Consider the following 23,795-nt stretch of genomic DNA (forward strand, 5'->3'; position numbering starts at 1 on the left):
TTCTTGTAAAGGAAGAGAGGGTTGGAAAGTTCGGTGTCCTTTAAAGTTCGTAAAATTTGTATCAATTTTTAATAAATAAATCTGAGGATTGATTGCTAGTTTGTGATTTGAAGAAGTGTGCAAAACATAATTAAATGAAGAGAGGAAATACCAAACTTAATTAAAATTTATTTTCAATAAATAGTTATTTAAAGAGAAACAATTAATTTGTCTGATTTGAGCTCGTGTATCATTAGGTAAAAAAATTCACACAAAAAAACTTCTGACAATCTCTAATTTGCGCTCAGTTATTTCATCTCAGTGCATCTATTTACAAAGCACTCTTACCAAACGCTTATCATGAACATGATAAACAAGCAGATCAAATTACACAAACAAGCTCTCATATATTCATTCTCGATACATATTTAGATCTTTGGAGATTCCCGAACAAAATTTCAGCAAGTATCTTGAAGCACACAGATAGAACTAAAGCAAACTACAGGGAAGGACGATACTAGCAGAAATCAGAGCATTAGTTTTTTAGACATTTAGAATCCAGATGACTCAACTAACGAGGAATACGATGCATTTTCATCTGCTGTTGGCTTTCTGCTATCATCCTTATTTGAGACTCTGCTACTAGCCTTCTGAAGTATACCTGTGTCGAGACTAGCCATATCATACAACTCTAGCCTACGGATCTTCGCTGCTTCCAGGTCACCTTCCCAACAGGTTTCTGAAATAATTTCAAGTGCTTTCTCTATCTTGTCCTCGGCCACAAGACCCCCATTTTGCAAGAGGACAAGGTAAACTTGTTCAGCAGAAGCTTTCCGTATCTGTGTTGAGGAAAGAACAAAATATAATCCGTTAAGTGAGAATTCACTCTGAAAGCAAGATGCTTCATGTAAAGGAGGCAATGCAATTAATGAATAGGGTTTTAATTCATAAATACTTAAACTTCATGGAACCACAAACCTTAGGATAGCGATGACCTAGAAAACTGAGAAGATGAGAGAAGGCCCGAGTGTTTATTGATTCCGAAACTGAAGCAATATATCCAAGTATTGCAATGCCTGCATAAAGTTTGGAGAAATCCCTTGACCCTTTTAATTCTACTTCCAGAGAATCCAAAACACCGGTACAGAAAACAAGTGTATGAGCCTGTAAATTGAAATTGAGATCCAAATAAATCACAACTATGTTCACATCGTATATAATCGTGAGAGTGGCAAAAGACCATATATAGCTAAAAGTTTCAAGATGATAAAGGGCTAACCTCCATACTCAACAATATCTGTTTGCTAAATAGAATCTCAATGGTCTGCAATACCAAAGAGATTTCATCAAAATCAAGGAACTTGACCAAGCAAGGCAGGAAAATGTTGCACTAGAACTAGATAACAAAAAAATTGTGCAAGCTTAATGTCCGAGTTGAAATATAAGTGGGAAGGAACACAAACAAACAAACATGAGAAAATGAATAAAAAGAAATTAGGGAGCTAATCCAGTTAAGTTTATAGCTATAATTTACTGCGATGATGGGCAAATAGGTTATGAACTTGTTTACACATGATCGTGACATCCTCTCTCTGAAGCCAGCCAACGAGGTAAAAGGAAACAAAAAGCTAACTAATTACTTAACTCTGCTTTCTCATATTTTACAACCATGTGGTTACATAATTACATTGACATCAATATCGATATTAATTCCCAAATAAAAAAAGATCTCCAGCACATAAGTTATAGGTATGGGTAAGTAGAAAACAAATAAAGTAATCAAGAAATAAGTACAATAATAAACTAGTCTTGCCCTTTTACTAGAATGAGGGACAGAAAAATTTGGTCACCTAATAGTAGGGCATGCAATCAAGAAAAGAAGGGCCCCCCATTCCTTTAATTGCCATAAAACGATCAGATTCATATTTCTAAGCAATAGGTTTTATCTGAGACTACCTTCAATGCAGGCACAATGACTCTGTCAAATCTCCTGTACTGCTGGAGAACCCAAAGCATGTCAGTAGATAGCATATACTCTCTGGACCTTTCCTTCTGGTCTTCACTTTCTACCACTTGAAGATACTCTAATAATGCTGTGAGTGCTGCCTTCCTTAAAAAATCTTGCAACCCACCAATAGAGATAACCAACCCAGATAGCACTGATCTGCTAAAACAGCCAAATTGAAGCAATTGTACAAAACGAGGATATGAAAAAGCTGGTACCTACAAGCAAGTACATGATGGGCTCTCCGTCAAAGGACTCCAATTATTTACAAACAATAGTATAGATTTGGACAGTGTATACTTACCCCCCACTTTAAATCAGCTTTATTAGGAACAATTTCTTCCAACTTTTTCCTGTGTGGTATACGTGGGACATAGGCTATCTTGTTGTACAAAATCCTCTGTAGCACCTTTGCAGCTACTTCTCTCAGTTTATCCATCTTTTCTACCGCTTGCTTACATATTCCTCCAACTATACTGGCAGCAAGATTTGCATCAAGCAATGAATACAACTGGTTACTGTCATCACTGTTCTGCAACTCCAGTCCAGAATCGACTTGACCTGATCTTGCAGTGAGACCAACAGAATCTCTCTTGCATAGTATATATGTACATCTCTCAAGGCCATCCATAGCAGCCTCACGCACCCAAGAACCCACATCACCTCTGTTATCAACGGAATAGTCATCAAGAGCTTTCAATAAAGTCGTCATTATTTCGTCCTTGATGAGAAGGAACAAAGACATGTCATCCTCCACAGTATCAATACCAGAATGTTCTTTTTCCTGAGCTAATGCTTCACACACTGACACAAGTCCTTTGACAGCATTGACTCGTGCTTCGGCATCTCTATCATCAGGGTTATCCTGCATATGAAGAATAGTCAATAAGGAGATCATCATTTATATTTTGCTCCAAAAGAGGAGAAAGGCGAGGAGATTTAAAACTTCTTTTACACCTCAATTGCACAACAGGTACAAAGCTTCAGGAGCACATCCTTCCACCTATGGGCAAAAAGTTCACATGGCAAAACACCTATCGCTAATGCTGATCCTCTTCTTACAGCTACATTTGGGTCAGTCAAGAGTTCCAGGTACTTTGATGTTATATCACCAGTAATACCAACAGACGCAGCAACCAGATATGCTTGGACGAAGTGCTTCAGAGCATTAACAGCAGCATCCTGCATATCACATTGAAAAACTTGATTCACAATTCAGATATCACAAAGAAATAAGATAAGCAATTAGCTACAAGCCTTCACAATAAGAAATAACCACCTGAATCTGAGAATTAGGATGCCTCAAATTCTCATTAAGTGTATCAAGAAAACTGCGCTTTATCTTTTCTGGCAGTGACACAGAAGATATAGATACACATTCGATGAACCGGGAAACAGCTGAACGCATAATTTCTCCACCTTTTCCACGATAAAGGCGTGCTTTCTCAATAGCAAGTACAACACCAGCAACACGCTTTTGCATATCTGATGACAAGTTAAACACTATCACAATGGTTTTTGCAATCAAGACCATAACCAGTAAACAAGAACCATTCAGAAAAGGCAAAAATCTTGAATTGATAAAAAAATAAAAAAATAATGCTTTTATGTACACATTTTTTCCCCTATAATATTGTTTTCATTTCCAGGTATTACTTCTTCCCAAGTTCGGTTCCTAAGTTGGTTTATTTGAAATATACAAAGCTACATACAAAGATTCCTTTTAAATTTTAAATCTAAGAATTTTAATTTAGTGTACTCAGTGAGCCTTTTACTTATATTTCCAAGAGGTAAGAATACCAACCAGCGGAAAGAGCATAATCACATCGATGTAGTGCCAAAACAAGTTCCCCAGCTGCTAGTGTCGCTCCATGGCGCATGCACAAATCAGATGAGAGAGTACAAGGAATTATTTTCTCCAAAGCATAGTTTGCAAAATAGTCAGGATCGTATTTAACAAGTGCAGAAAGGGCCTCAGCAGCAAGTTCTCTCAAGCCTTTATCCTGATGACATTGAGTGATTACAAATCTCCATATTTGTCAGCATATTAAACTTGCAATAGCATGCTACAGTAACAAAAGTATTGATGCTGAATGATGAAATACATAGGAATATGGACAAAATTTACAAAAGAAAATCACAATCTATGTGCTACTCAGAGCAAACCATGTATGCCAACAAAAATTTTGTTCTTACAACATTGTTGTGTTTTTTGTTTTTGTTTTTATTTTTTCCTTTTACTGGTAGCAGTCACACTGACAAACACAATTAGTCACTTTTTACAGGTCCTTGGAATCAGGATTCTCACACCCATCAGAGAAACATTCAAAGTTCAGACCTTTTCTTCCTTCTGAATGAATAAAACTACAACCTTCCACTGTTCCACACTACATATAAAAGAATTCATGCTGCATGAATACATGAATTATTCAGTACAGTACACAGAGTCTACCAGTAGCAAACTAAATTAACAACAAAAAAGAGACCTTTGAGAACCAACTTACTACTGACTTAACAACTGTTCTGCCAAAGTAATGGCCCAAGGCCCAAAGACTCGTCATGTACTAAGAGACCAACCAACAATTTTATGGCTGGTTCAATAACTTATTTTCTTAAGCTAGTTCGTGACACATTTAGTTTTCCGAAGGAGTTACAAACTAGGTGATATATACAGAACATGCTTTATAAGTTCTATGGTGATATATAAAAACATACTTTCCAGGCACAATTTGGTAGCTATGTTTGTGGAGAAAATAAGCTTAAAGTAACTTAGCAAAGAGGTGGAAACTGAACAAGCAGTTGAAATAAATCAAAACAATTCAAGTAAGAGCGTACCCAATGACAAATTTTGCTATACAGCAGCTCATCCACGAATGGATAAAGATAACCCTCATATTGTGCAATAGAGACAGCAACATGAACGTAAGAGTTTACTCGTGAAGAAAGTGAAAAATAGTCAGCAGTATTCACTATGTCAATTCCATGTGGGTAACTACCCTGTCTTCCAACATTCTCCTGAAAAGCGGCTGCAGCTGCTCTTCTACAGTTCACCTAAGCATCATAAAAATAAAATTAAAAAACCTGAATCAAATGTTGTATGAAACAATAGTGAAAATAATACTAATAGTAAAAGTTAGCACCTCACGATCGTAGCAGGCCACTGTTAGAAGGTGTGCTGCAAGCTGGTCCAATATATTTCTCATATCCTTGTGATAATATGCACGACCAAAAGCCCAACAAACATAAGCTGCAGCATCCCGTACATGAGATCCAACACTATGCGGACCTCTTCGAATATCATAATGTAGTGCCTGTTTAGAAATTACTCATCATCAGTGCTAATTTCTATCCTCTGCAAGCCAACCATTTATCTTTCTGGCACTTATGCCCAAAAAGCAATTAAAAAATATATAGATAGGTATTACTAGAAAAGGATTCAAAAGTGATCATGATATATATATATATATATATATATATGCATTAGAAATGTCAAAGTTTTCTAATTCAGCATTTACATTGATCATTAATCTTTCACTAAACTTCAACAGAGCAACAGCACCATGTTAGAACAACCTAGTGCGGAGAAAGTTTCAAGCTCAACATTATCCAAGAGCACAAAACCAAAGTAGAGTTCAAATATGACATATGTACCAAGAAGTATAGTACACCAAGATCATAACATAACAAAAAAAGAAACCAAAGGAAAAGAGAAAAGGCATTCAAGCTATAATGTAAATGTAAAATCATTTCATTATTGAGGGAAAACTTTTGTCATTATTATGGCATACACTTTGATATGGTTGAACAAATAATGTCAACTAATATACACTAGATTTATAAGTGGGTAAGAGAAATATCAATTTTCAAGACACCTTCACGACAACAGGTACAACTTTAGGAAGGCTGATAGGTAAAAGCAACCCTCTCCGTGCCAATTCGGCCAATGCTAAGCAACCACCATGCCATGACCCATCACCCTGGAAAATATAACATCTCAGCACAAATGTTTGAGCTACAAATTTGGTATAATTTCAACTAATGAATGCACATAAAATGCCATATCTTAGAGGGTTATGGTACACCATTTAAATATGAAAGATTTTCCAACATGAAAAGTTTTAACCATTTTAATGGTAGGTGTGTGGAACAATAAGCTAAAGAAAGCACCCACAATATACCTCGCCTGGTGAAAATAGCTCCAAGACAGATGACAGGACCTCCTCTGAAAGAGCAGATGAAAGACATGAAGTAATGCGGCCAATACCTTTTGCAGCAGACCAACGCACAACAGTGTCCTGCATAAACATACTATTAGTAACAAGTAAATATCACATGAGCAAAGGTTCCCCGGAGCTTCATGGGGCGGACGTTCGCAGTAAAGATAAGTTTAACAATAAAAGAGAAAAAAATAAAAAACTAAAACAAGGTTGAAAAACTGCCAATGTCAGTTTCTCTCTGGTTCAACCTATATCCATGCAAAAGAAACTCACATTTGTAGTTTGATAGGAGACTTAAAACTTATGGAAGAAGATGAAAGACAGGCATATTGAAATTAGTCCATGTCAAAAATAATTGCTCACATCCCAAAAGGGAAGAGGAGATGTGATGAGCATTTATTCCTCAAGGTCCACAAACTATTTTGAGGACAGCACCGCATGGATTAATCAAAAAGGTTGGTGAAAAGGACAAACCAGTTAGCTAAATTAAACAACTGTAATTACCACAAAGACAGATTGTTCCTCATACCGTATCTCTCAACCCAGTGAGTAACATCTCAATAATCTCTTCTACGACTTCTGGAACATCCATTTCTTCATCTTGCAGGCAGCTGGAACTTGGTTCTGAGTTTGAATCCTCAGTATTCAAAGCATAATTGCATTGACCAGTATTTTCAGATGCAGACAAAGTAATGTTCTCTCCCAATGTTCTTTTCTTTCCCTACATCAAAAGTCCATGGTTAAGGCAAGAGAAAGCCATCAGAGAAAAAAATAATAGTAACCAGAAGAGATCAGGGCTTCTTTCCAAAGGCCACACATCCATTGTAGTCCTGAATTTTAATCAATGTACAGAAAGAAAAAGAGGTTGTGTTTATAAGTCAAATGCAAAGAATTGCTTAACGTGCAACCCCACTCAAAAAATTTATACTTCTAAATACTCCAAAAAGTGCAACAAACAAAACTGAAAATAAAGTTTAAATAAATTTAAGCATCTTAACCATTGATGTTCAAAAATTATCCTAACTAAATTGAAGTTCAGAATTAAAAAAAAGGGTAAAGAATTTAGCATTTCTAACCACATAGCGCCATGAAGGTGTATGATGAGGGAGGCAAGTAAGCCCAATCCTTTGAGTTAATTTCATCAGATACTTGCGAAGCAATGGACTTCGAGATGCATTGCTAGAATTGATCAACAAAGAGGTGTCATTCCAAATAGTAGGAACCACATCAAGCAAGAGTTTCCGCCCACCAACCTGTCTATGACAAATAGTATTAAGACATTGAAATATTAAGACCAAGGCAGTATGAATGGCAACCAATTTTGAAAATAGATATCTGATGTAAGTAAATTGTAGCATCCATAAGTGATCCAGCACAATTGAAGCATTTGTATCAGAAGTTAAAGGAAATTTTAATCAAAAATGGATATGGTCAAATATGTTATCAGGTTAAAGCATCAAATGCAATATGCAACATGCAATCCTCTGAAATTTCATTGTACTTGCTAATTTATACTTGAGTGTTTTGTAGGGTCACAGTTATTGCTCCTTAAGACATTATCTTTTTATATAATTAAGATGGAACATTGCAAACTATATTTGGGTTCAGAATAGTACGAACAACAAAGAAGTAAAAGCAGACCTTGAAAACAGCAGCCAGTGCTTCTGTAGCTCCAAGTAACCGGAAGTGATTGATGACATCATCCATCAGAGAAGATAGGACTTCATGTGCCCACTCAACAAAGCTGAAGAAGAAATGGGTAAGAAAAAAACAATAATATGAGTGCTCTTGAATTTCAGCATAATAGCTAAGAAATAAATTACGATAGATGAATGCACATGAGCATGTGTGTGTGTGTGTGTGTGTGTGTGTGTGTGTGTGTGTGTGTGTGTGTGTGTGTGTGTGTGTGTGTGTGTGTGTGTGTACATGAGGTTAAGTATATTCATATGAAACTTATCACGTTCTAAGCCACTGGATGAAAATCTAACAGTTAAAACAACAACCTTTTAGAGCATGTAAGTAATGATATGTTTCCTATTAACCGTTGGATTAAGTAAACTGTTAAATAAGTTGACATCAGGTCCTCTCTATATGTATACACACAAATGTAGGCTCATCATGTTTATGGGAATAATAAATATCAGAAGAACAACCTTCTATTAAAATAAAATAAAAATAGCAGTAAAACCAATATCAAGATTTGAAATGTGTTCTTCAAAAAAGTTGGACAAACATATGGTGAAGCAGAAAGAAAAACAAGAATGGATCAACTTGTATTCTCTTGGCTACAAGGTTAAATACCAATAAATACAACGTGCCTAACTTCACAGCTAGCACTCATTTACAAGATCGATCAATTATTAAACCCATAAGCATGCAATGTTAAAGTAGAAAGTTGGTAAGCAACAGTTTATGACCTATATGCATGATAAAAGAAACCTGGAAAAGGCCTTTGGCATGTCTGGACGCGTTAGAAGCTTTGATAGCAGCAAAGCAGCTATCGTACGCATAGGGCCTGCATTTGAAAGGTAATCTTTGGAGAACCCTATTATCCTCAATACCAGAGGAGCTGGCTCAAGTTTTCCAAGGTTACTGTTGTTTGCAATGCTAGTATCAACAGTGGAGATATCGAACGGAACCAACACAAGTATAGAAAGCCACAAAAGCATCACACATTTAGCCTCCATCTCTCCTGTACTTTCCTGTCGCAGTGACGACACTGAACTTGTGTGATGGCACTTCTCTAAGAGAGACACAGCAAGTTCCAAGTCGGATACTTGATGAGGGAAGAACCTGACAACAGCCTTGTATCCGCAAACTGTGACCAGAGAATAGATAATGATACATATAGGTTTAATTACTTTAAGAATTTCATCTGACGCTGCACCCAATTCAACTGTTTTGGAGCGCACAATAAACATCAGCGGGGAAACAATGCTCTCCAGGTAAGGTTCTACTAATTGACCCTGTTCTTGATACTTGTCCATCTACATACACAAAATGAGCAACTTCTTAACATAATACAAAAACATTCTTTCAAGTTGAACATGCTTTGAAAGACAAATTTAGAAACCAACTTGAATTAGTGTAAATCACAAACTCCATGACCAAACCTAAGTTATATACAATCACTATATATTGGTTTTACCACAGTCCACCTCCCAATTGCTCCAAATGAGTCCAACTCCAATCACAAAACCCTACTCTTAATGCCGTGGATCCTAAAAATACAAGAAATTGAGTACAACCCACAAATGCAAAATCAAAACCAATTCATTTCAGTGCCACAAAATGGGTGTCGATCACAAACCTAAATAAGCAAACTTAATTCATATCTCCTTCACCTAAAATTGTCTCTAATCACAAAGTTGATAGAAAATGGTCTTATCTAATAGCAATTCCAAATGGGTTCATACCAAAAATCCAATCTTGCAAATGCAGCAAACAATAAGAGAGATGGAAGAGAGAGTTACAATGGATCGGATCTTGTGGGGAGCGGAGGGATCGGAGACGCGTCCATTGGATACGATGTCGTTCAAGATGGACTTGACGAGCTTCCATTCTTGAAGGAAGTACTTTTGGAGCACTGCCTCCTTGGCGCCATGCTCGTCGTCATCTTCCTCACCCATTGGCACTGATAGTGCCAACTCCATCTCATGTTTGTGCTTTGGGTTTTCTTCTGCCATGGCTGCCATTTTCTAGGAAGAGAAATGAGGGAGAAGAAGGTCTTCAGTTCCCGCCTTTGTTACTGAAACTGGGGCTACTGAGCGTTGGGGAGAGTTTAGTCTCTGTCTAAAATGACCAGAAGTGCTCACCTGAGAACCAAATTTTGAGGGACTCCGAGCGCCAAACACATCTCACCCATTGGATTAATCCAACGGTGTTTAATATAGTAGCTTTAAAAGTCCAAGAAGAACCCCTTTTGCGGTTGCAAGGTGCAACCCGTAAAAAAATTTCATTAGATGGAGATGATAGGAAAGAGAAAAAAGAGACAGGAGTTGGGGTTGCGATTCGGGTTCGTGAAGTGGTTACAGAAACGGGTTGGAAAGTCTATATGGGTCTCACGAGTTGTTTAAGTTACTAAGACTACAAGCCGTTTGATTAATCCAACGGGTGATATGTGTTTGCCGCTCAGAATCCCTCAAAATTTGGTCCCCAGGTGAGCACTTCTGCTAAAATGACATCAATTTTGGCGTCGTTTTTCTATTAAGCATCCAACTTAATTTGATTAGTTTTCGATAAAAATAATAACAATTTAATTTTGTTATAAAATAAAATAATCAGAGTATGGAAGTACAATTGAATATTGAGAGTAAAATTATATTTGCTCTTTATGGTGTTTACACTTGATAAAATTTCTTCTCAGATAGAACTAACTGACACTCAGATTTCTCACTCTCTCTTTTTTCCTCTCACTCTTCCTTTCTTCTCTTCTCTTCTCCGTTGGTGTATTTTGCAAGTAGAAAGGATGCCTATTTATAGGCAAAGCAAATGGTACCTGTGAGTGGTAAGGGAGACATCATGATGCTTCTATCCAACATCATTGTTAACCTTTTGACTAATATCTCCTTATTTTCTTCATGTAGGCTTCACCATTTCCTTTACAACAAATTTATCAATCTAATAATAGATCAATTTATTTTTTATATAATAAAACTGATAGTTTAAACTGCTACAATTGATCGGAAGGGATCAAACTCGTGTAAGGAATCAATTGAACTAAGTACATTGGCCTAATAAGGGGTTAATATATTGTATTGCTTGATGGAAATATTACAGGATATGTATAGACAAAACCTCATCCGCACTTCCATTCTTACTCTCATTTTCTTCTTTACCTCAGCATAAAAAATGAAATTGAAATGATTATCAAAAAAACCCTATAAAATTTAGATTTTAAGTCTTAAATCTTGAGTTTACCCCATTACTTTGATTCGATCCACCGTGAGTGAAGGTGCTTTGTCTAAGCTCAAAGACTAAAATAATTACTTGCAATGTTGTGTTGCCTTTTGTTTTTGTAGTCAAATTAATGTTAATCTGCGCTAATTAACTTGTACAAGTCTCCAAAAAATAAACGCGTTCAAATCATCCGAGGCAAACTTTCGCCGCACTTAAAACATGCAGGTCCCCATATTAATCAACTTCTTCTTTATATAATATGCCAATCGGTGAAGCTGTTATTGAGTTTGAACTTTGAACACATGAGTTAAATTTAACCCAAAGTCTCATCTATAAAGCTAATAGCTCACCATCCTCATGATGGACGACTTTTTTCTTCTTATCAACAATAGTCGTCCACGAAATTCAAACTTGTAATTTCCTTTAACAAAGTGAAGAATAAGTATAATTAGACCAAATAATCATTAACAAGATGCTCCAAGTGACTCATAATTAGTGTTGCATATTAACCAATTAATGTACAAAGGCACGTAATCGACCTTATTGATAGGAGTTTAAGGATTCATTTTCTATTACAATCGGATATATATCACATTATTCTTGTGTGAAAAAAAAAAAAAAAAACATCTTTAAGTAACAACATATAAAAGAACAAGATTAAACCATGACACAAAGAAAAACTTGGTATATTCACATCCCTTCATAGGCTTCATTGTGTGTATTTCATACATTGATATTAACATGAACAAGTAACATATATAAAAGAACAAGATTAAATTAAACCATGACACAAAACCAAAACGCATGAAATCCTCAAAAGGCTTAGCTACCTAAAGCCAGCCCTCAGGGCTTCTTTGCAGCTCGGTACCTTTGAGCAAATCTATGAAACAAAGTCAGAGCATTGCTGGTGACCTCAGCCACATTCAGCACCTTCCCTTTAATGGTGGCCTTCAACTTGCTCATGTTTTTCCCTGGAAGCTCATCCACGCAAGTGTATGCATCAGTTAAAGCTGTGCTCACCCAAGTCTCAACATTGCTTATGTGCCAAAACAAGTCATCACCCACAGTTGCTTGCCCTAAACGACGTAGTTCTTTAATGGACTCACTGAGTTGGGCCACACTATCATTGATCTGGTTCAAGCAATCATGCACAACTTGGTATTCTCTGGCCTTCAGTTCCTTGAGCTCTCTTGTCACCTTGAGGACATATGCTCTTGCGTACTGGGCCCGGTACAGGCTCACGGACAAGGCAACTTGGGCCAGCTGCTGTGGGCTTTGGATGGTCATGTTGGGCTTGATGTAGGTGGAGAGGCAGTGAACGCATAACTTTGGGTAACGGGTGGTCCGGCACGAGGCCTCGATGTAGGCCCGGGCCTTGGAACGTCGAGGCTGCTGAGGATGGCTAGCAAAGGAAGGCTCAACACTGCTCAAAAGGCAGAGAATAGAGAGGAGGATGAGCAGCAAGGAGAAGCTGAATTTGGCCATATTCTGGTTGAGAATTGAGATATTGTGAAATGGAAAGAAGGTTTTGTTTTGAACTCTTGAGTTTGAAGAGAGATGTAATGGGGCAAGAGGATTATATAGGGGTTAAGATGTTAATTAAGCTAGGGTTATCACATGGGACACATGGTTAGCTTAACGTGCGCTTTACGTGCATTAAGCACACACAAAAATTTGTGCATGGATTATTGTATTGAGGTCTAGACGAAATATCTGAATAGAATAAATAAGATTGGATCAACATTATGGGATGACTAAGAGATAAGTATCTGTCCACCATCCGCATTATTTTTGACAATGCAAGCAAGAAGCTCTAACTTTTAAGTAATGTCTGGCTAGGTCGACCTTTGATTGTGTAGTTGTGCTTACCCAACATTTGTAGCACTTCATGGGAAAGACCACGTGTTATATGTTTGTCAAAGTTTCATGTAGTTTACGTTTTCATCATTCTACTTTGTTCACTTAATTTGATGCACTCCAGGTCATCAACTTACATATCTTTTATAATATGAATGTGTTTTTCTTATTGTATTCGTCTATTTTGTTAGTCAATAGAAGATTAGGTGAGAAATCACACAATAGAATGAGATTCTATCTCAAAATATGATATTAGTTACGTGTCATAACATGAGTGAATTAGTAACATCATGTGACAGTCACAAAAAAATTTCTCTAATGCGTCCAAACTTGTGACGTTTTGAGCTTCCACCTTTGATTAACCTCAAATTTGAAAATCTTAACTCAAAACTCCAGCGTGATGTCCAAAAGAAATCAGCAAATAAAACATAAGCAGAGATCCTGTTTTCATTTGATAATCCCCGTTGATCCGTCAACGAAATTCTCTCGAGTATATAATATAGAGAAAATGTTTGATGAATGAAATTAAGAAATTAACGTAAAATTATTGTTTGTATTAAACTAGTGTAAACAAGAACTGTTTAGGGAACATAATCCTTACACAAGGGTTATGAGATTCTAGAATAATGCAACAAGGAGACACATCACACCACTGACCAATCAATCACGTGGGCTTTGGTGGTTTTCCCGAAGATCACTCAATAAATGGACCTTTTCCTTGGCTACAATCTTGGAATACCTTGCATGCGTTGCATTGAGTGAGATTGTATGTCACTTTTGTCTTTGTTTTGCAGACAAAACATAATCACTGCCTGCAAATAACCTTCAATTGACAGTTATTCCCTTCTATAAAACATGCTTTTTTTTTTTTCCCATTTACCAATGAATGTCAACGAGGCCCAGTTTTCTATCAAGATGAGCATGTGAGAGATACGAGAAACTATACTGCATGCTTTGTCCCAAGACTCCCAAATCACAAGGCAAGAGGAAAATAAAAGCCCCATACAAAACACCGTCTTATGCATTGACAACCAATTGGCACATTGATGCATATCAGGGGCTCAGGGCCAGGCCATATCAGAAAGAAAATCTTAAAAAAGAACCAAATACCATCACATAATAAAACGGATCTGCTTGACCCAAAAAAATAATAAAATAAAAAGGATCTGAATCAGTTAAATTTTGATTCAACTCTCCATGCATCGGAGGAAAAACTATGCAATCAGAATATACTCAATGGCAGTTATTTATCACAAACCCTTCATTCTCAATCAGAAATTCGATCTTCATTACATACTACCTTTTACCCTAAGAGATACACAAATACATAAATTTCGGAAACTAAATAAATAAATCATCGCTCTAAATGCTGCATGACCATGAGTATCACATTAAAATTCTGAACTCATTTTCCTCATGGTTTTTTATACACTCAGTTTCTAACAAACAGTGAGAACATATGTGCGTATCAGTTATTACACAAACACTTGCACCAGCACCGAGAGAGAGAGAGAGAGAGAGAGAGAGAGAGAGAGAGAGAGAGAGAGAGAGATCATTTGAGTAAGTGTTTAATAGCTCATTTCATCTTACAATTATACAAAGGAAAAACCACAAACAACAACAATATATTATGAAAGCAACAGACTATAAAAACACACTGCATACCCATATGAACATTGATTGGCACGGATCTGGCCCGTCAATCAGCAACGTTCATGCCAGAGAGATAAACCCGACTTTGAATCACACTGCCTCCAATCCAGAAACCAGGCATAACCATGAGACCAACCTTAGGCTTTTGATCACTTTCATCCATTATTAAATTCTTCACCACACTGTCCATATAAACCTCCGAGAACTCACTCCCCCTCTTGACCTGAAAGACCTCAACACGAGGATCAAAAGAATAAGCCAACCTATGCAAAAGCCATATTGACTTGGCCAGTTTTAGAAAAGCCTGGTAAAAAGGAGTCCTTGGATGCCCCCCACCCATTACATAATTTCGTTGATCTAAATTCCCGAAAAACGAAGTCTCCATTTTTGGGTGAACCACTACCAGGTACTTGCTCCTACAAAATCTCCCAAAAACAGAATCTGGATTTTGGCCAAGCATGTCCAATGGATCCATGTCCCGTAGTGTAAGAAATTGGTGGAAGAAGCTCTCCTTAGTGACTGTAAGATTGTCTAAGTTAAGGGAGAAGCTTTCCTGCTGAAAGCCACTGAACATTCTTTGGCAAATATGGGACTCAAAGGCATACTTCTTGTGAGGTCTCTTTGCATAAACAACACTGGGTTCAATAGAATTGGCTGCTGCATCAAGGTCCCACCCAGCTGCCTTCATCATGTTAATCAGCGGCTTAGAAAAATCATGAATAGCTTTGTATGCAGCTTCAACAACTGAAGTGAAGAGATCGGAAGTTAGATCCACAGGCGGAAAACCATTTTCATCAGCGGAACCTTCCGATTCTTTAGTAGACATGCCCCTGAGCTTTAGATTCTTTTCCAACTTTGCTTGCTTCTGTTTTGCCTCCTCAATATGCTGCTGAAGCTGAAGGATTTCAGAATCTTTATTCTGGATTTCAGATTGGAATTTCTTAACCATAACCCCATAGGTTTTCAGCAGAATTTGTTGTTCTTGAATCTCTGCAGCTAGGCGGGAGTCCTGTGGAGAAACACAAACTGGGCTGGGATTGTTCTCCCTATAGAAGTGCTTAAGTTCAGAAAGGTTTTTTAGCTCAGAAATTACAAGTTTATCTGCAGCTTGAATTTTTTCAGGGTCGTAGGGAGTATGAGCAGCTTGGAGCTGGATGTAAGCTGACTTCAGGGAAGAGATGTTCGTAAAAACCTTAGATATCAAGGCTTCCACAGCTTCTGGATTCTGATTCATGGCCTCTTCCATGGGTTGTGGATGAACCTTTTGGTTATTGCTGAGTTGAGTATCCCTTGCTCCAGTGGGTAGCATAGCTACTTCCAAAAAGAGTGGTTAAATTGACTTTCTTCAGAAAAAACACCAAAACTACAAAACCTGCAAACTTCAGCATAAGTGTTAATTGCATAATCTGAAATCAGGTGATGACACAAAAATAATGTAGATTATCCGAAAGTACGATAGCAATGCTGTGTTCTTCCATCCAGCATACACATATATCAAAAAAAATTAGTCCATAGACATTCAGATTAACAAGTATTCACTTATGAATATGACTCAATAAAGATGTGTGTTCCCAGGTTTATGCATAAAGAATTGAATTCTGAACAAAATTTCCTGACAATGATAGGTTTGCATAAACTGACAGACAAGTCTCATGAACAAATCCATGCTAGAATCCCTAACCAAGACATATGCCATACACTCTTCTTATATTGTCACTTCAAATTCTAACATATACCATTTCTTGTATAAGAGAAAATCCACCATGAATAATACATCTTTGAAGATTTCAGAATTTGGACACTTCAATGAAGCATTGAAATGTATCAGGTAGTATCAGAAAATAAATTCTACCCAGAAAGGATCCTAAATGGGCATTGCACCCCAGTAGAAGTACTAATGCTACTTAGAAAGCACTTCTTGTATGACTTTATCACAGTACTTCTACTCAATCTTTGTTTTAGTTTTCTTTTCAGAAACTTACAGGACATTTTATATGGCCAATTGTAAAATCGACAACCACACATTATGTTTGAACTTTCTTTCTCATGTTCTAACTTATAGTAACACCCTATAACTTAGGTATACAAACTAGATAAACACGCAAATACCTCCACAATCTAAACATTAAAGGTATCAATTCCAGATTGACACCTTATCTGTGGACACACCGAATCTGCTGACCTTATATCTTGGAAAAAGCATGGGGAACATGTAACATATATGCATGTACACCATAAACACAAATAATTCAAAATTGCAGCTCCCATTCTTCTGCATTCGTCAATTGATGGCTTGGAGAATGATAACTATGATAAGATATGATCTTCTTTAGTGCAGGAATCTACTTGAGGCTAATTTTTTTTTTATGCAGGAATCTAGTTAAGGCTTACCATTACACCTGCCTTTCTATGTGTATGTAATTAAATGTATCACGACTACATGATATGCATTATCTTCACTTTCCTATGCTCAAGATTGTCCTTACACTTAACACTATGATTGACAGAAAAAACGAAAAACACGGAGAGAAGCTTGACTATCACACAGAACAACCGATGCTAAAATATAAGTAACTAATAATTATGACCTGCTCCACCGCATCAACGATTGAATGAATAAGTTCAAATTAATATGAACACCCAAAATACGTAACTAGAACATTAGGAGCAAATTACAAGCAACAGTCCTAAAAAAGTCAGTTAATTTACAGAAATTAGTCATAATCTAATAAAATGGTTCACATAAAAAAGCATTGTACAATTCTCTGTGATTCATACCGAAAAAAATCAGATAATGGGTACAAATAACAATCTAAGAACAAAACTTGAAATGACAAGACATATATTTAAAATAGGAAAAAAGGAAGAACCCAAAACATATATTGCAAAAATGAATGGGCATCAGCTGCTAACCTGTTAGGAGCACATATCTGCCACAGACCGCATCTAGCAAACATAATAAACGGCCTTCAACCTAAAACACAGTAGAATATTTTTAATTAACAGCACAAATCATTCAGAGGACATAAAATACATAAAATTTCTGTTTGCTTGTACTGATTTTCAGCTTATCGTCATAACCAAATACACTTACCCAATACAAGCGCCCTCCTTTCAACCTCAACGGAGATCGCAATCCTGACGCCTCTCAAAGCCCTAACCCTAAGAGTACGATTGCAACTCTTCCAATCGTTCTCTCTTTCTCTCTCTCTCTGCGAGACCAGAATAGTGTGATAGCTGGGTGGGTGTACGATCAGGCTCAGCAGGCCCTAATTGGAAACTTTGGGTTGTTCCAAATTCCAATACTACATCACCATATCGGTTACTATAAAACGCATTTTTTTGTCCTTTTCTTTTCACTGTTTGATAGAAAAGGAATTTATCCTTTTTTTTTTTGGGGGGGAGTTACATGGGTTGACAAAATTAAGCACAGTGGGCTGGCCAACTCCAGCCCATTCATCTTTAAGTAAAGGGGTCTTTTATTTTCACCAATCAATTTTGACCAATACACCAAGCACTAAACGGTCGGCCATGCAGGAATATTTTTTTTTTTTCCCATTATAATCATGTCTTAATTGACAATTATAGCCGTTACTTGATTACATCTAACAATCACGTTAACATGATAATTATGAAAATATTTTTTAATATAAGCAATCATCTAAATTATAAGAGTAGAAAGATTTCTCGCAATACTGGTATCTCGCAGTACTGGTATGCAAATTAAGATCTTTTTTTGGGTTGGATTCCGTTTAAATTATAATAACAAAGAGATTTCTTAAACACTCTTGCTACTGGTATGAAAATTAAGACTCTTTTATGAGTTAAACCCTGTTGGCTATGTAAATGCCCTTTCTACTAACATTACTGTCGTCCCCTTATCCTAGCTTCTTTTGTTTTTGGTTTTTTTTTTTTTATAACATGCTTCTCCTAGCTTCAGATGTCTAATAATCAGCATGATAAGTTGCCCCACTCTATTGACGCTATTATTATTATTATTATTATTATTTGTTTAATATTAATATTAATTTTGGAAAATACTATTATTATTGTTTGTTATTGTTTTTATTTTTATTTTATTATTATTTTGAAGGAAATCAATTTTTCTTTTTTTCCATTCTGTCCTCTCATAATATCGCTTTATATATAAAATAAAAAATACATTTTGCTTATTTACATCCATATATAATGGCTTTATTTTGAACCAATAGATTTTTGTGCCTTCCAAACCGAAGGCAAGGAGATAAATTGTATTTCCACTGCAACTCCAAATGCTCACTTCCTTGCGCTTCTTCATAGTGACCAAAACCCAATAAGAAAGTAAAAGGAAAAATGCATTAAATATATAAGATAAAGAAACCAAGGTCATTTGATGCGAACGGGAACGGCCATAGCTGAAGAAGCAAGGAAAAGCTCAAAACTTTTCACAGCTCAATGTCCCAGCTCATTTCACCTAGAATCTCAAACTGTCAGAATAAACTTCTCTTTTTCTTTTACTTTCTTTCTGGGTTCTCTGCAATTTAATCTTTCTCAAATATTACTTTGTCAATCGCAATAGATGCAACATACCTATTTATGTTTTATATTTTCCGATAAAGAATTTGTGGACTTGCGAGATAAAGCCTGGTTCAGAGCCACCATTGTCACAAGTCCCACAAACTCAGCCTAAAAGAAGACGAAAAGGGCCTTGGTGGAGTACAAGAGCTTGGTCACCGAAGACGGCTCGCAGCAGCTCAAAGAGTACGTTGATTCGGCTTACTTGAGGCCTGTACCGCCTCCATTGGGTGACCAAAACTCCAAAACTTTGAGGAGGGTGATGTGGTCGATGCGGATTATAAAGATGGTGACAACAATTCCAAGTACAGAGTGGTGTTTGAAAACCCTCCAGATTTGATTGAATTTGAGAGAGAGCGTCTCAGATTGCATCAAGATTGGGATGCTGGCAAATGGGTTCGGCCCAATAAGCAGGTATGCTATCTTGGGCATGACCTGGGTTTTTTTTCCCTTTCAAAGATTGTTTCTTTCGTTCTTTCTTGGTGGGTTTTTTTCCTTTTCTTTTCATGCGGGTAATTAGTCTCTTAATCATGAGTATTCATTTCCGTGAAGTCCGAACATGGTAATTTTTTCTCTGCAAATAGAGCTACAGATGAATCAGATACTGCATTTTATTACTGAAATGGAAATGCAAAATAATTCAGCAAACACGTCTAACCCTAATTGTTCACTCTCAATTACAAATTGAACTGAAATCCGTCAATTGCCTCAACACTAGACAGTCAGTGAGAGAGTTTCAAATTCGAAACCTTATTCAGTTTGAACACCAAAAATCAGTTTCTCGTCATACTAATGAACCAGACGCCTTTTTGTTTCCCATTTTACATGTGAAGTGTGTGTTTTCTTTGTGTGTTTCAGTTTGGTGCTTCCATTAACAAAACCCGGAAGTTTTGATTTTCCAGAAATTATTCGAATCCCTGGCTGAAATTAGTGAGTAAAATCTGTTCAGTTTCATTGATGTTTAATTTCCAAGTTATGAAGTGTGTACTGATCGACAAATAAGGCCACATGAATGAACAAAAGAAAGAGAAAGTGCCAGTGAAAATGGCTACTGAAGTACGGAAAGTTACTTTAGATGTCGTGTCAATGAAATTGGGCTACAAATTTTGATTGTGAGAGTTTTTGTACCTGTGGGATAATGTGTTTAACATTTCTAGAACTGTGATGTTGGCTATAATTCTTTACCCCACAACATTCATATATCTGGTCAGTATAGGCAAAAATTTTTATAAGAATACTTGTTGAGGATAAATCTTCCTGTTTTTTATATTATAATTTATTTCCCATACTTAGAATTACACAGTGAATGGATGCTTGTAGGTTGTACATGATAATGGCGGCTGCAGTTACATCTGGTAACTATCCAAAAAGTGTTAAGCTTCATTCTTCCAAGTTTGTCAGGTCCAGAGTTATAGCTTTGGGTCTTTATCCCATGTTTTACAAACCTCCTCGTGCTTTTCGCCTGAAACTCAGTTCTAGCAGCTGTTTCTTCTGCATACCTCAGCCTCTACTAGTGAACAATTTCAAGTAAGTTACCATGCAAATTGATACTGTGTTAGGAATGCGTGGTTTGATGTGCTTATAGGAAATGAGTGACTTGTTCTTGCAACATGATGGCTTTTTAAGAATTAGTTTCAAACCCAGGCTTTCCTTTCTTCTCTTTGGCATTTGAATGTCAAAAACTCTTAGATTTGTGAAAGCTAGCTTTATAAAGTAGTACATAGCACTGAAACATATTAGTATTAGGAAAATCCACAAAGTAGTTTTAAGGCAATCTTATTGAAATTTGCCCTCTGCCTATAATTTGGGGTCTCCTTTTGAATTGTACAGGAGGATGACATGGTCTATCAGAAGCAGTGTGGACAGCAGCGGGTTGGACCCATCTCCAACAAATGGCACTACTGGCACAACACGTTTAATTAGGGCTATCCAAGCTATTCAAACCAAGTTAGGTGGCAAAATTCGAGAGCTAAGGAGAGGTTTCCTATTTAAAGTACTCTTCTTCTTAGTGGGTTTCTACTGTGCAACTGCTTATGCTACTGTGATTGGGCAAACAGGCGACTGGGACATTCTATCTGCTGCCTTTGCTGTGGTTGTTGTGGAGGGGATTGGAGCCCTCATGTACAAGGCTTCTCTTCCTTTACTAATGAAGACTAGGAGCCTGATAACCATGTTTAATTATTGGAAAGCTGGGCTATCCATGGGTCTCTTCTTGGATTCATTTAAATATGAGTTCAATGATATTTTTGGATTCAGTAGCCCCTTCAATTTTGAACTTGATGCATTTTCAATGTTCTTATAACACGTGGCTCTTTCGAATGCTGTTTTCTGAAATGGAGGATTGAGAAATTGTGATTGGTAAACATAGGTCGTGACCTGACTGCAATAGTGGGCATGGGGATAAGAAATGGTGGCATGGGAGGGTGAACTCCGTCCCTCCACTTTTCCATCTCTATTCCCTACATGAAGTTGAAAGCCTCATACTTTGCAAGGGATTTTCTGTGTACTGTCCATGAAAACCATATTCTTGAACAAATATGGTACTGTACACTATTTCTTCAAGTGTGCTGATTCAATTACATACTCATTTGGTTTTGCTTTAGTGCCAGTTTGTTTTTTCGGTCGAACACTTTAACATCAGTTGAAGGTAGTTGAAATAATAATCTCTTTTTATTTATCAGATTGCGGCTGCACTGGGAAAGAAGAAGACAGAGAAGGTTGGTGCAACCATGAAGTTTAAGTCAACTGGAAAAAAGATGCTCCTAAAGATGGGAAGAAAGGGAAAATTCAGTCTATGCCATGTTGGCAAGCATGGACTAGAAACCCAAATAAGCCCAAGAAACGATCTCCCTTGAGTAGGATGGCAAAAGGTGCTCCAAAACTTTCACCCTATTCTGATGGTATTGATCTCCCTTTCTCGGATGAAGAAGAACAAGAGGAAGAAAATGTAGACAAACAAAATTTTAAGCCACTTGATGCGTCCATAACAGACGAGTTAAAAATGCATGAAAAGGACCTTGCTTCCCATGCTGATGAGTAGGCAAAACAGGATGGCCTTAAAAATGATCATGATGCTTTCACTGTTGTTATTCGAACATGGTCTTTGGTATGTGATGGTGAAGATGGCAATGCTAATGTCAAGGATATAATAACAGAAGATTTTTCTGTGTCGGCTCCAGGAAAGGAACTTCTAAGGAATGCATCAGTGAAGATATCACATGGTAAGAGATATGGCTTGGTTGGGCCTAATGGAATGTGCAAGTGTACCCTCTTGAAGCTTCTTGCTTGGGGGAAGATTCTAGTACCAAAAAGACATTGATGTGCTTTTGTTTGAAGAGGACACAGTTGGTGATGATGATAGAACTGCTCTTGAAGCAGTTGTTTCAACTAATGAAGAACTTTCAAAGCTCCCGAAAGAGGTTGAAACTTTGCAGAATTCGGCTTCTGCTTTCAGCTGTGAAGAAGAGGGCGATCATGGCGATGATGACGACGCAGGAAATAAGCTTGAGTTGTACGAAAAATGGCAGTTCATGGGGTCATACGCTGCTGAAGCTCAAGGTTCAAAGTTTTTACTGGGTTGGGCTTCACAAAGGATATACAAGGTTTTCCCACTAAGTCATTTAGTGGTGGTGGGGAGGATGAGAATTTAATTAGCTAGGGCACTTTTTGAGCAAAAACTCTTTTGTTGCTTGATGAACACACAATCCCATCTTGACTTGAGGACTGTTCTCTGGTTGGCGTATTTGTGCTGCTGGAAGAAAAAAAGCATGGGTTGTCTCACGTGATGGATTCCCTTAACTCAGTCTTCACTAAGATTATTCATCTGCATGATCTGAAACTCCACTTCTAATGTGATCTGGATGAGAAGCAGATTAAAGCTGCCAAAAGGAGAGGAAATTGGGTTCAGCCAAAGTTTGTTGCGGCTAAGGAAAAGAACAAGGTCAACGGCAAGGTTGACGATGATGAAAGCCTCAGTTGTGGCTCCTAAGAAGTGGACGGATAACAGTTTGGAGTTCCTGTTTCCTGAACCTACCATCACTAAGCTCACATCTTCACTTTTTGCAACTTGTTGAAGTCAGCTTCAGCTATCCAAATTGGGAAGATTTTAAGCTGTAAAATGTTAACGTCGGTGTTGATGTGGGGTCTCAGTATTGCCATTGCTGGACCTAACAGCGGGGAAGTCTGGGAAAAGTGTGGTTATAATTAGTACAACAGATTCCCCGTTCCTAGTCCAGCGATGCACAATGAAGTTTCCTGAAAGGGTCTTGACAGTTTGGCACAAAAGTTTCTAATTTAAAATGAAATAAGGTACCCTGATCCCTGAAGTGTTCAAATCTGAGGCCTGAAAATGGCATCATACTGCAGGAAGGGTACTTGACATCTAAGCATTTAAAATACGAAATACGCCAGCAAGCAATTGTATTGTGTCATACTGGTAAAGTTTTCAAGGTTATAAAAGGGATATGACTGCATGTCATGCGCAATGAACATACGTTACATGTGGTTGAGAAATATTGGTTGGCATTGCTGTCACAAAAACCCAATTATACTTATAATCATTTTGTGGTTGAGAACTCAGAGAGATAGAGAGGCTGTGAAAAGAAGTGAGAAAAACTTGAAAATGATCAAAG

At 37.2% G+C, this 23,795-nt stretch overlaps 4 protein-coding genes and 1 pseudogene across 8 annotated transcripts; 2 read left to right on the forward strand and 3 right to left on the reverse strand.

Moving 5' to 3' along the window:
- LOC18786158 (tubulin-folding cofactor D) lies at positions 261 to 10,032 on the reverse strand. Of its 2 annotated transcripts, none has more exons than XR_002270003.1 (17): positions 9,675 to 10,032; positions 8,641 to 9,188; positions 7,843 to 7,945; positions 7,278 to 7,454; positions 6,731 to 6,922; positions 6,163 to 6,279; positions 5,857 to 5,961; positions 5,125 to 5,295; positions 4,820 to 5,035; positions 3,789 to 3,987; positions 3,264 to 3,469; positions 2,942 to 3,166; positions 2,289 to 2,849; positions 1,936 to 2,143; positions 1,259 to 1,303; positions 958 to 1,143; positions 261 to 818 (listed from the first exon to the last, which is right to left on the reverse strand). XR_002270003.1 is itself a non-coding variant. In XM_007220524.2 (17 exons), the coding sequence occupies exons 1-17, from the start codon at positions 9,894 to 9,896 to the stop codon at positions 531 to 533; spliced, it is 3,828 nt and encodes a 1,275-aa protein (XP_007220586.2). In that variant the 5' UTR covers positions 9,897 to 10,023; the 3' UTR covers positions 261 to 530. The 2 variants fall into 2 exon arrangements, 1 of the variants encoding a protein (XP_007220586.2); XM_007220524.2 differs by having other exon boundaries at positions 1,936 to 2,202; positions 9,675 to 10,023.
- LOC18787126 (21 kDa protein) lies at positions 11,758 to 12,661 on the reverse strand. The gene has a single exon (XM_007218330.2). It carries the CDS (start codon positions 12,583 to 12,585, stop codon positions 11,944 to 11,946), a length of 642 nt encoding a protein of 213 aa, XP_007218392.1. The 5' UTR covers positions 12,586 to 12,661; the 3' UTR covers positions 11,758 to 11,943.
- LOC18784983 (IRK-interacting protein) lies at positions 14,204 to 17,950 on the reverse strand. Of its 3 annotated transcripts, none has more exons than XM_007220332.2 (3): positions 17,705 to 17,950; positions 17,524 to 17,584; positions 14,204 to 15,921 (listed from the first exon to the last, which is right to left on the reverse strand). In XM_007220332.2, the coding sequence occupies exon 3, from the start codon at positions 15,917 to 15,919 to the stop codon at positions 14,657 to 14,659; it is 1,263 nt and encodes a 420-aa protein (XP_007220394.1). In that variant the 5' UTR covers positions 15,920 to 15,921; positions 17,524 to 17,584; positions 17,705 to 17,950; the 3' UTR covers positions 14,204 to 14,656. The 3 variants fall into 3 exon arrangements, with proteins under 3 accessions (XP_007220394.1, XP_007220395.1, XP_020412583.1); XM_007220333.2 differs by having other exon boundaries at positions 14,204 to 15,982; positions 17,705 to 17,949; XM_020556994.1 differs by having other exon boundaries at positions 14,204 to 15,989; positions 17,705 to 17,949.
- Positions 18,699 to 23,703, forward strand: LOC18786940 (ycf20-like protein). 2 transcript variants are annotated; one of them, XM_020558438.1, is made up of 5 exons: positions 18,699 to 19,078; positions 19,209 to 19,578; positions 20,468 to 20,691; positions 20,995 to 21,704; positions 21,846 to 23,703. In XM_020558438.1, the coding sequence occupies exons 3-4, from the start codon at positions 20,471 to 20,473 to the stop codon at positions 21,464 to 21,466; spliced, it is 693 nt and encodes a 230-aa protein (XP_020414027.1). In that variant the 5' UTR covers positions 18,699 to 19,078; positions 19,209 to 19,578; positions 20,468 to 20,470; the 3' UTR covers positions 21,467 to 21,704; positions 21,846 to 23,703. The 2 variants fall into 2 exon arrangements, with proteins under 2 accessions (XP_020414027.1, XP_007221176.2); XM_007221114.2 differs by having other exon boundaries at positions 18,700 to 19,078; positions 20,485 to 20,691.
- On the forward strand, positions 21,628 to 23,443 carry LOC109947417 (annotated as a pseudogene).

The sequence above is a fragment of the Prunus persica genome, chromosome G2, assembly GCF_000346465.2.
Source record: "Prunus persica cultivar Lovell chromosome G2, Prunus_persica_NCBIv2, whole genome shotgun sequence".
Lineage (NCBI taxonomy): Eukaryota > Viridiplantae > Streptophyta > Magnoliopsida > Rosales > Rosaceae > Prunus > Prunus persica.

Excerpts from the sequence above, each read along its gene's own strand:
- LOC18786158 (XM_007220524.2), bottom strand. The coding sequence starts at position 9,896 with ATGGCAGCCATGGCAGAAGAAAACCCAAAGCACAAACATGAGATGGAG. Across the intron at positions 9,189-9,674 it reads CCCACAAGATCCGATCCATT|ATGGACAAGTATCAAGAACA; the intron begins GTAACTCTCTCT and ends TTGTGTATGTAG. Across the intron at positions 3,988-4,819 it reads ATAGCAAAATTTGTCATTGG|GATAAAGGCTTGAGAGAACT; the intron begins GTACGCTCTTAC and ends CAATGTCATCAG.
- LOC18787126 (XM_007218330.2), bottom strand. The coding sequence starts at position 12,585 with ATGGCCAAATTCAGCTTCTCCTTGCTGCTCATCCTCCTCTCTATTCTC.
- LOC18784983 (XM_007220332.2), bottom strand. The coding sequence starts at position 15,919 with ATGCTACCCACTGGAGCAAGGGATACTCAACTCAGCAATAACCAAAAG.
- LOC18786940 (XM_007221114.2), top strand. The coding sequence starts at position 19,547 with ATGCTGGCAAATGGGTTCGGCCCAATAAGCAG. Across the intron at positions 19,579-20,484 it reads GGGTTCGGCCCAATAAGCAG|GTTGTACATGATAATGGCGG; the intron begins GTATGCTATCTT and ends GGATGCTTGTAG. Across the intron at positions 20,692-20,994 it reads CTACTAGTGAACAATTTCAA|GAGGATGACATGGTCTATCA; the intron begins GTAAGTTACCAT and ends TGAATTGTACAG.